Source organism: Astatotilapia calliptera, chromosome 7, assembly GCF_900246225.1.
Source record: "Astatotilapia calliptera chromosome 7, fAstCal1.2, whole genome shotgun sequence".
NCBI lineage: Eukaryota > Metazoa > Chordata > Actinopteri > Cichliformes > Cichlidae > Astatotilapia > Astatotilapia calliptera.
In genome coordinates, this window is record NC_039308.1 from 3,835,076 (window position 1) to 3,847,065 (window position 11,990).

Below are 11,990 nucleotides of genomic sequence, written 5' to 3' on the forward strand. Positions count from 1 at the left end.
CTTGTATTCAAAGCCAAAAAGCACTTAAAAAAAAGCCAGTTGAGAAAAACAGGTTTGCAATTTGAGGGCTCTCCACTTGTGTAGCATGCTGCATCTTTATTTAGAAAACCATAATGCTCAAGCCTGTGCTCTTTAATACTGCACACTGGCTGCACTTTAATATAACAGATGGTTGGAAACATCATGTCTATAAAATTCATAAAAGTTAAACAAAAATAATTTGTAAAATCGTCACATGAAAGTCACTTTTTTCTCAGTTAAAATTAGAATAAGAATTTGTGATATTACAAACTTCATTACTACCATGAATTCTTTGCAGGCCTCCATATTCAAAAACATGAACATGCAGGTTGACTCATGTAAATGTGGTGAAGCATACAAGAGAAGAGCACAGTTTCCAAGACAGCTAGTCCCATACTGTAGAGGTGACGTGAGGTTTCCAGCCCTACGGCAACATATGCAAGATATAATAGTCAAAGTCCAGTCCATGCTGGAGATTGGATCGGGGCCCTGAGTTCAGACTGGTGGGAAACACAGTTTTCTCAATCATCCTGTGGATAAAACAAAGCAGGGGCAGTGAGTGCTTTCTGGTTTCTGTTTGTCTAAAGCTTCGATTATGTTCTGAATAACAGCCGCAGAAGGTTTTTGCTGTCCATTTCACGCCAGGCCAAATCATAGCTCGTTTTCCAGATCACACTATAAAAAGGTGGAGTTCCCCCATGCAGGCCTGATAGCTTGTGCAACTCACTGCATTTCTCTCACTTCCTTAAATAACTGATGTTATGAGTCCACAAAGCAAAGTTCTTGCAGGAAATCCTCGGCACAAAATTCTTGCTCTCCAGAAGGTCTTTTATACGTCTCATAAATTTTAGCAGGAAATATTGTTTGAAACCTTTAATCAAAGTCTGAGGCAGTAAAGAGGATTTGCACAGGTCAGGTTGAGCAACAGCCTGTCTGGTTCTGTTTGTACTAAAAAGTCAAGAAGGAAGTCAAGAAGCTAAATATGCATCTGATTTAAAGGGGAAAACCTGTTCTATCATTAAAGAACTCGTGGTCTTAACGTCCACCAGGTCACCGGTGACCCGTTAACAACCTGTTTTTAACTCTAATTTCAAAAATCAAAATAAACCCTGACCCTCGTGTCTGACCCACGTCAACAACGAGCAAAGTAACTGCTGAAGTATATCGACCGTATGTGCCAAAAGCCAGACTATTAATACTAGTTTTCCACCAGTGCGGTGCTAAAAGCTGGCTACAGTCAGCGACACAAAATTAAGGGACTCAAACCGCTGACCTCAGTGGTGATGGGAGAGGCAACCGCAAGAGAGGAGCCCTACAGATTCTTTCCGACATAACTTTGTTCTCATGGAAATTGCTTTAACGTTTTCGGTGTAACACTGAGTAACATGTGGGTCCAAAACCTGCTGACTGCTCCTCAACAGTTACTGAAACACAGCTAGCTTTGATTCAGAGGCTAGTAGAGCTTCTGTCATGTTGAAGCCGGTGATCCAGCTGCTGTGAGGCTGCCAGTGGAAACTGAGGGGCTGGCCAGATTTCTTTCTTCTCACATATTCATTCAGGAAGGCACCTAACTCAGGTCTACCTCAACAACTCTATGGATATCGAGCCATCTGCGATAGAGTCATGGGTTACTCATACACTAGTCTATAAGCGAGAGGTCTACAGTGTTGTAACAATCTGAAGTTAATTACTACTGCACATCATCTTAAAGCTTGATCAGATACACATGCAAACAGCGTTTATTCAGAGTCCAGTTGTGACACCTGTTGGCAGCGATACAAACTGCATTTCGCTATCTGCATACACTTTAGTATAATAGATTCAAAGGGCATCACCTACTGATGAGGCCAGTCTAAGGATGCTAGTGACACTTCAAAGTTGGATGCAGTGAGTCCAGGGAGGATGAGTATCAGATCTTTCCAGCCCCTCAGTTTTCACCACCAGCAGCACATAAAGTCTATGAAGCTCTGATGCACACACAGACCTGTCAAACCTCCAAACAGTCTTTTGTTTTTTTCCCCTTACATCCCTCGTCTGTGATGGCCTTCGATAGCTACATCAATATTCAATTCAATTTTATTCATACAGCACCAAATCACAACAACAGTCCCCTCAAGTAGCTTTATATTGTAAGGTCGACCCTACAATGATAAATACAGAGAAAAACCATCAGTTATATGACCCCCTATGAGCAAGCACATTGGCAACAATGGGAAGGAAAAACTCCTTTTAACAGGAAGAAGGTGTGTAATCAATGCACTACGATGTCTAAGAATATACAGTATTCATCTGTGAATCATCTGACCTGTAATTTCCAGCTAATTTCCTATAATTTAGTTAAAAATCAGCTTGCATTTGGCTGTACAATATCTCATAAATTCATACACAATGCATTACAAACAGAGAAAAATGAGTCTTTGCAGCTGCAGTAACTCGACCTTTTTGTCACAAGAACTTTCTTCCAGTAATTAAAAAGTAAGTAAATTGGATAGATCATAAAAGCAAACAATCCTGAGCACGTAGCACCTTAGCCTGCCAGCACCTCCCCCAAGGTTGCAAACTTTTTGCGAATGAGTCACATTGAACAGAGTAGAATAAATCTCCTGGAAGTTAAGTTAACCCCACGGCGAACAGATCCTGGTCACTGGGAAGTTTGTGCAGTGGAAAAATGGCTTATGTTACATGGTGGGCTGTGGAATTAGGCAGAAATATGTTTGTTAGTATAACTGCTGCACGACTGAAATTTTTAATAACGTTGGTATTTGAGAGCATGATATCATTTCCACTGCAGCTGAAAAAATGATTGTTTGAGGAAAGCCACAAAGCTCAGCCTTAGCTGCATTCCAGCCAGACCAGATCCTAATGCTCGCCCGCATCAGCTGACGGCTCACCTCATGCCCTGGGTAATTGTCATACAGGGCAATCAATTCAAGCTACTTCAGCCTTCCTGCAGTGGCTGCACATCTGCAATCAACTTTACAACGTACCCCCGCTCCTCCTTCACGTTGTCTCCGACTCCATGTCACGCCTGTTGTCAGAGATACCTGATCTGTTCTTGCGAGGGCCTTGGCGGCTGCTCTTTATTTTGAGTTAGTTTTCAGGAAATTAAAAGAAACTCTTTCAGGAATTTGTAAGAAAAGGAAAAATAAATGACAAACCACCGATCTGGGCTACATCCCTGATATTATGTGAGTCATTTCATTTGTTTAGAGATTTGGTCCTCACCCATTCGTCCTCCTCTGCTCCCTCGCCTCCTCCTCCAGGCTGCCGAGTGCTGCTGGTGTCTGATTTGTTGGCCATTATTTTGTCAGTCCATGAAGCTCCAGCCTTATCGTCTCCAGCAAAGTTACACTTGGTCACTGTGCCGCCATCAATTCTGGCCAAAGAGACTGGAATTTGAAGAAGGTAATGAAGTTATTTACGCATGACACAAAACAAAGAAGTACGTAAGGTTTTTAAAGGCATTTATAGAACTTAAACGAAGTGAGCTACCAACTTTGAATTCTACTCTTTAAGCTTTATCACCTCTGTAAGGATATGCCAACTTGATTATTAACCGTTCACTGACTTTGATAGAGAAGAAATCTGAAAAATCTGAGAAAGTTTTCAAAACTTTGAATGTCAGATTCATGTTTAAGTTCTAACTCTACACAGAATTAAGAAAGCAACAAGATGGAGACATCTGATAATAAATGTTCAAATATCCATCACATCTGAATAAATCCAGGCTAAAAACCAAAGGACAGCTATTGATATCAGTCTAAACCAGAGGTCGGCAACCTGCATGCGGCTCTTTAGTCTTTATACTGCGGCTCCGCCTGGTTTGGGGAAATAAATTACAAGTATTTAGCTAAAGTGTAATTTATTTCCAATTAGTTTTTAAAAGTCAGGTCAAGGCTCCAAAAGCACAAAGGCGATATGAGGGTGGTGGCTCACAACAGTTTTTGTTTGCTACATGGATCATTTTAGTTCAGCTGGGTGTCTTTCCTTTTGTTATCAAAGGAGCTTGCAAAGAAAAGCGTCTGGACTTCTTTAACTTGCTTGAAGACGTTTCACCTCTCATCCGAGAAGCTTCTTCAAGTCTAAGGTCAAATGGTGGGGAGTCCCAGATTTAAACCTAGTGGGAGTATCCCCCCAAAAAGGGGGATGGAGATGAAGCATCGCTGAATATGTTTCCAAACCAACTTCATTCTAAGCCAAAGACTAGAAAATATGGTGAAGCATATCTGCCCTTTGACATACAGGGTGTCTCCAGGTACAATTAACTGAAGCATGATGTGAAATTTAGGACTAAACTTGTCATGGAAGCAGACAAATCAGAAATATACTTATTTAACCAAGTGAACACATGCATGCCACTTCAAAATGAACAGTAAAGTAAAATGAAAGCATTTGGTTAGGCTTAAAAACTCCAACTGTGTTAACTTAACTGATAAAGATAGACAAAGGCAGACAGCCTTGACCCAAACCTCCTGGCCGTAGGCTGTGAGAACATGTGGTTTTTGGCTTTGCTCTCCCAAGTCTTGGCAATCGGGAAAGAAAAAATAATAATCACATAATAACTAGAGCTATTCCAAAATAAACCAATTTCTCTTTCTGCAGAGAAATACAACCCGATGTTCATTTTTGTCCTAAACGATGTCCCCTCGTCCCAGTTTTGAAACACATGGAGCATGTTGCTTTGTATTTCCAGGCACCAGTTTCAACAAGTATTATTCGTTTTTCTTCTAACCGTTTCTTTAAGCTAGTGAGCAAGCTGGTGGAAATCTGAATCAAATTAAAGACTGTGAAGCTCTGAAGTGTCTTTTATATTATTTCATCTGCCTTTACAAAAGGATTAGATACACAGAGGAAAAGGTCTCAAAGCATGTGATGACAAAAGAAGGCAAACCTTGAACCTTTAAATCATGCATCCACACAATGTCTGCAGTTCATCAGTGACAGAACAGAGTTTACTAAAGCATACCACAGAAGGTGTAAATCAGAAGCTACCCCTTCCTGTTTTACAACTCCAGATGCAGATTCAAGTTCATATACAAGTCAGACAATAGTTACACAAACAAAGAAGACGACTGCTTATAAGCAGCTTTAGGTGTAGACAGTTAAGCAGTGATTCATTTCTATTAACTTGTATTTTTTACTACACTGACTAGCAGTTTACAGCATAAACAGACCCTTTGCTGGGCCGATGTCACCAAACTCAGACCCAACCCTAACCGCAGACAGCACAGACGGTGTACATGGATGTTAAGATCTTAGGCAGGACAATTCACAGAAAGGCTCTACAGGCAAGTAAATAACAAACATCAAGTTCAGACTCACATACGAAAGGACTGTTTCCTCTAGTCTTCAACCGTACATCCTGTCCTGTTTCCAGGTCCGTTTTTTCCATGTCTGCCTCCGGATACCAAAAGGCCCAGGTCCCAGCGGGTCTGTGCTTCTCAGTTATCTTCATTAGCTCGGCTTTGTTCACCGCGGCTGACAGCTGCTCCTCAGACAAACGGTCCGACTCCCCTTTAGCTTCTACCTCTGTAAAGACGGAAAACACAATGAAGACAAGTAAATGAAGGGAATTAAGAGCTCCGCACCCACGAGGCTTTTTCTTGTTACATATCAGTGGCGTATTTAAGAAACAGAGCTAGCATTAGCATGCAATCATCGCTGCTTGCCTTCCTGTAAAAGTCGCTGCATGAAGTTGGTGAATTGTAGGACAGGGTTAGACTTTTCAGGTTTGCATGCTGCACTACTGATCTGTTCTACTTCAGACCTCAACAAAAAAGTATTTATTACATCTCATCAATCAGACTGAGGAACTGAACTGCAGCTAGTTCTCGTCATACAAATAAATGGAGATTTCTAGAGTTTGCACCTGACCGCACCTCATGTCTTGCTCGGCCTATTCTGACACTGCACAGCCAGCAGATCCAACTCCAGTGTACTCACTGTAGGAGGACATGAGGAAACCAGTGTTGACCTTTTTGGTGTCACTGAAGTTGGGCTCCACTTCCTTTCCACTGGCATCAAACTTCCGCTGATGGATGCGGCTCGGTTGGATGTACAGCACGTAGAAACGTACCTGCAGGTGACAGAAGGATGAATAAATACCTTCCAGTGGTTTTCAGCTTTACTTATTTCTGCTTATTATCACCAATGCCTGCTCCTCGAATAGTGACCTGAAAACCCTCACAGTCTTTTTACAATTATTTGCATCTACTGAGAAGAAGGCGTCATGCTGGGCTCTTATAACCGATGGTTTTATTACTGTACCTTTTGATTGTTGCTGTCAGTGATTGCATGTCTGGAAACATCGAGCAGCTTCCCTTCTAAAAGCACTCCAGGGCCACTGTGTAGAAAAACAATAATGAGTATCTAAATGTGTACTGGCGAAATAAAGTGCTGTTTTATTGGGACTGAGTGCTGAATAGGGACTCAGTTAAACGCAGAACTAGAACTGCAGGGAGGATGATTCATAGCACACATAAATCCTACAGAATAAAGGCATTCAAACGTTTTTCAGAACAAACCAATGCAGTAAAAGTTCGACTGTGCTCTGAAACCCAAACTCACCATTTCCATTTGCTTTAGTCACATGACAGTAGTTTTGTTACTGGATCTAGCAAAGATCACGAACTGGCAGCTCGTCCACACACTGTGATCAAAGTTACATCACTTTACATCCAGCCAGCAGCAGGCAAGCAAAATGAAGGGGAAGTCTTAGCCCGGCATGTCTAAAGTCCCTGAATTTTACCACATGTTAGCTGTTATATCAAAACCTCAGGGGATCAGTCTGCAAGCTTGCTGTAGGCAGACAATATGTGCAGTTCCCAATATTACATTTTTCCCCTACTGGCCTCCAGCACCAGCAGTTTTACTGGCCACATACTGTAATATCTACTCAGAGTCATATAACTCTTTCCTAGTCTTACCGACTGAGTTTAGAATTACAAAGGAATAGAGCCTGACTGATTACCGGTAGACTCACTCACTTCCTTTAAAGTGAAAATATTGTCAGCAAGAAGAAAAAATGGCTTCTTAGATAAAATAAAAATAACTGAAAAAGTATATAGAACATAGAACGTATGTAGAACAAGTATAGAGAGCAGTGTTGGGACTAAGGCGTTATTAAGTAACGCATTACAGTAACTACGTTATTATTGTGGTAACGAGCACGGTAACTAGTTATTATGCCAAAACCGGGAACGCGTTACTCGTTACTGGGATTTAGATAGGCTCGTTATTCGTTACTTCGTGTGGTGGCTATCGCGGAGCTTCCACAAATTCAGTAACATTAGCAAGTGGTGGAGGCCAGCAGGTGGATGAAGGAAAAGGCAGGCAAGAGGAGAGACCCGAGGCGCCGGTCCGAGTGTGAACTGAACTTCAGGTAAGAAGTTATGACCTGCAGTCTCTCTGGGTCAGATATAAACCAAGTTTAGGTGGAGTTTATTTTCATTATGCTGACTTTTCCGTACTGCATACTAGCTAGCATGACGGAGTTTATACAGCTGGATGGGTGCTATGATGTTACTGATGTTGAACTTTATTTTGTTCATAAGGTTAATTATTAGAGTTGCCAACCGTCCCGTAAAAAACGGAATCGTCCCGTATTCAAAGAAAATATTACGCGTTTCGTATTGAGGTGAAAAGGAACATTTTGTCCTGGACTTCAGCTACAATGAAAAAGACACAAAGCTGGAGTTATTCTGTGTTTACGATGCACAGCTGCCTCTTCTTCTCTCATTCTCCCCCCCCCCCCCTCTCCTGTATCTACTCAATCATGAAACTGATCAATGATCAGCTGATTGGCTTTTCTCTCTTGTTTGTTTATCACCCACTTTGCGCCAGAAAGAGGAAACCAGCAGATGTCGCGGTAAACAACAGCAGCACGTTTAAGTTTAATAAGCTGCTGTTAGAATATATTTAATATTAATTTCTAGTATCAGCTGATGTTTGCTGGAGCCACAGCTGTAAACCTGCTGGTCATGATATCGGTTTGAATATGTGATGAGAGTGAAACATGAAGATGAAACCAGGAGATGTCCTTACTGAATCATCAGAGATGGGCAGGTGATGGAGAAACAGGTTTACCTTTTAGGTGACATGAATGAGTTGAAGGAAAGTTATCAACTGTTTCTGAGAGACAAATAACACCAGGATTCTTTTCTAAGCAGCTGACAGCTGGTAACTGTGCAGGGGCGGGTCTAGCAAAGTGTTGCCAGGGGGCAGGTAGGGCATTAACAGGGAGAGGTGGGCACAAAGACATACTTTCTTATTCTCTTTTAAAAAAATAATTATCTGAATCTTGCAACAAACAATTGATAGATTGATGCATACAGTGGGGCAAAAAAGTATTTAGTCAGCCACCGATTGTGCAAGTTCCCCCACTTAAAATGATGACAGAGGTCAGTAATTTGCACCAGAGGTACACTTCAACTGTGAGAGACAGAATGTGAAAAAAAAATCGATGAATTCACATGGTAGGATTTGTAAAGAATTTATTCGTAAATCAGGGTGGAAAATAAGTATTTGGTCACCTCAAACATGGAAAATCTCTGGCTCTCACAGACCTGTAACGTCTTCTGTAAGAAGCTTTTCTGTCCCCCACTCGTTACCTGTATGAATGGCACCTGTTTGAACTCATCATCTGTATAAAAGACACCTGTCCACAGCCTCAAACAGTCAGACTCCAAACTCCGCCATGGCCAAGACCAAAGAGCTTTCGAAGGACACCAGGAAAAGTATTGTAGACCTGCACCAGACTGGGAAGAGTGAATCTACAATATGCAAGCAGCTTGGTGTGAAAAAATCAACTGTGGGAGCAATCATCAGAAAATGGAAGACATACAAGACCACTGATAATCTCCCTCGATCTGGGGCTCCACGCAAGATCTCAATCGCGTGGGGTCAAAATGATCATGAGAACGGTGAGCAAAGATCCCAGAACCACACGGGGGGACCTGGTGAATGACCTGCAGAGAGCTGGGACCAAAGTAACAAAGGTCACCATCAGTAACACACTACAACGGCAGGGAATCAAATCCCGCAGTGCCAGACGTGTTCCGCTGCTGAAGCCAGTGCATGTCCAGGCCCGTCTGAAGTTTGCCAGAGAGCACATGGATGATACAGCAGAGGATTGGGAGAATGTCATGTGGTCAGATGAAACCAAAGTAGAACTTTTTGGTATAAACTCAACTCGTCGTCTTTGGAGGAAGAAGAATACTGAGTTGCATCCCAAGAACACCATACCTACTGTGAAGCATGGGGGTGGAAACATCATGCTATGGGGCTGTTTTTCTGCCAAGGGGACAGGACGACTGATCCGTGTTAAGGACAGAATGAATGGGGCCATGTATCGTGAGATTTTGAGCCAAAACCTCCTTCCATCAGTGAGAACTTTGAAGATGAAACGAGGCTGGGTCTTCCAACATGACAATGATCCAAAACACACCGCCCAGGCAACAAAGGAGTGGCTCCGTAAGAAGCATTTGAAAGTCCTGGAGTGGCCTAGCCAGTCTCCAGACCTCAACCCCATAGAAAATCTGTGGCGGGAGTTGAAAGTTCGTGTTGCTCGGCGACAGCCCCAAAACATCACTGCTCTCGAGAAGATCTGCATGGAGGAATGGGCCAAAATACCAGCTACTGTGTGTGCAAACCTGGTGAAGACCTATAGTAAACGTTTGACCTCTGTAACATAACCTTTGTTGGCAATAACAAAGTATTGAGTTGTATTTTTGTTATTGACCAAATACTTATTTTCCACGCTGATTTACGAATAAATTCTTTACAAATCCTACCATGTGAATTCATGGATTTTTTTTTCACATTCTGTCTCTCACAGTTGAAGTGTACCTCTGGTGCAAATTACTGACCTCTGTCATCATTTTAGGTGGGGGAACTTGCACAATCGGTGGCTGACTAAATACTTTTTTGCCCCACTGTATATACCATCAGAACAGTGAACATCACTGTCAGAACAATGTTTGTTTTCATTCAAAGGCTTTATGATTTTTACTATAATGGCAGCCGGTCTCTAGTCAAAATGCCCAGGACGATTTTCTGTCCCAGTCCAGCCCTGTATGCAGCTCATCTGCAGTCTGGTGTTACCTACATCTTCCTATTCAGAAGGCAGAATTTCCGAGTTCTGAGTACAATCGAAAGCACCACGACTGCAGTTTTTTTGTTGGATGTAAAAAGCAGGCTAGGATAGAATCAGGTGTGGGATTTCTCTCGTGGAAATGTGCACATTATTTTTTCCTTTCTATTGGTAGGTGGCACAGTGCACTTGTGGCAAGTAAGCAAGCTAGAAGACTGCAAAGTTATGGAAGCAACACATTAACAAGAGAATTCTGAGTAAAACCAAAGTTACTTTCCCTAGTAACTAGTTACTGTGAAAGTAACAAGTAACTTGAAGTAACCGAGTTACTTTTGATAGAAGTAACTAGTAATGTAACTAAGTTACTAATTTAAAGTAACTTACCCAACACTGATAGAGAGCATTTTATTGATGCATTCCCTCTTAGTTATGTTAATAACATACTAAGATATATTAACATGTTAATAACATACTAGAATTCCACGTGAAAGTTTCAAATTTCTTTGATGCTCTGTACCTCACATTAGAGCAAATATTTCCCAGATAATTACATCAAAATGCTGAAAAAGGCCCAAACGGGGTCAAGAGGTTCAGTCCAGTGACCCCTATTAGCCTGGCTTTGTTATAGTCAGGCCCCACGGTCCGGGCTCATCCAAAAAAGACACCGTGACCCTCAGTGGAATTATTAGTTTCTTTCTAACTATAAGTAAAAGGAAGCAATACAGTTTTGTAATAAAAAAAAAAAGTGAAACATCTAAACTGATGTTAAGTCACTCCAGTATTAAACCATGTTAGCTGTTTGGTTAACAGCTTAGTGTCTCTTTGAAGCTACAACGCAGTCACTTATCAGGCGGTGCGGCTAGCTTTGAAGCATGCTTTTCCTTGAAAAATGCAAAACAAACAGAAAAGCGTTGAGGAGGAGTTCACACTTGTGGCCCCAGCTGCTCTAGTGTGTGATGAGTTTGTTAATTCACTTCTGCACCTTGAGAAAATGCGTCGTGTTAGTTCTACAATGTCATCTAAAGCACTTTGATTATCGCAGCTACAATTTTACCATGAGTGAAATGATCTGTTTTTGTACCACGTTGCAAACGTGTTTTTTTTTTTTTTCGTTTATGTTGAACACGGGAGTCAATACTGTGTCAGCCTCTAGTGGCCACAACAGGAAGTGCAGCCAGTGCGCTCTGATACTGCTGGTCGTACATCCACCTACACTGCGCTGTGCTGCATATACCCGACATAATTTCATTTTTAAAATGTTTTGAACAGTGTACAACTCACAGATTTGCTCTCTGGGAACACCGAGGGATTTATTGACGGAGTCTGGTGCTGCCCCCTCACAGGGGAAACACTGTAGCGTGTGAACGCGAGCACATACCTCTCAAACGCAGAGGGACACCACGCACGGTCAAACTTTTCACTGTGGACCGGCTTGTTCTGCAGAGACGTGTTGTGATAAATGCGACTCATCTTTCATAAAATCGTAACTTTTCCCTTCCCTCAGATTTTTCCTTTTTCCGGACTTCCTGTTCGTCCCTGAATGAGAGGTGCGCTCGGTTTTCTACACAGCAGACGCCGGCGGGTAATAGTGCAGAAGAGAATGCGTGCGGTGAGAGTGGACGGACAGCCCGGACTCTTCTCATTTATGCAGAAATTGCCTGCAGATCACCTAGGGGGCGCATGATGGCCCTCATTGAACAGCAGTGAATGCAGCGCAAGTACATGTAGTTTTTTTCTTTTTCATTACTAATTAGGCGCTAATTAGTATTCTTAATGTTTGTTAAAGTTGTTTCTCGTGCGGTCTTTAGTGAGGGGATCATCCTCTGAGAAATACCAGTATCTGAACAGGGACTCAAACCAGCAACCTGCAGGTACAGCT

At 42.1% G+C, this 11,990-nt stretch overlaps 1 protein-coding gene across 1 annotated transcript; it reads right to left on the reverse strand.

Annotated features, from left to right (window-relative positions):
* Nucleotides 1-53: 53 nt before the first annotated feature.
* arpin (actin related protein 2/3 complex inhibitor) lies at nt 54-11,757 on the reverse strand. Its single transcript, XM_026172568.1, has 6 exons — nt 11,490-11,757; nt 6,289-6,364; nt 5,965-6,097; nt 5,344-5,550; nt 3,247-3,410; nt 54-551 (listed from the first exon to the last, which is right to left on the reverse strand). Exons 1-6 carry the CDS (start codon nt 11,579-11,581, stop codon nt 543-545), a joined length of 681 nt encoding a protein of 226 aa, XP_026028353.1. The 5' UTR covers nt 11,582-11,757; the 3' UTR covers nt 54-542.
* Nucleotides 11,758-11,990: the final 233 nt, after the last annotated feature.

Coding starts and splice junctions, on each gene's coding strand:
- arpin (XM_026172568.1), bottom strand. CDS start 11,581: ATGAGTCGCATTTATCACAACACGTCTCTGCAGAACAAGCCGGTCCAC. Junction 6,365..11,489: donor TGTCCCTCTGCGTTTGAGAG/GTATGTGCTCGC, acceptor TTTTCTACACAG/TGGCCCTGGAGTGCTTTTAG. Junction 6,098..6,288: donor CTGACAGCAACAATCAAAAG/GTACAGTAATAA, acceptor TGTCACCTGCAG/GTACGTTTCTACGTGCTGTA.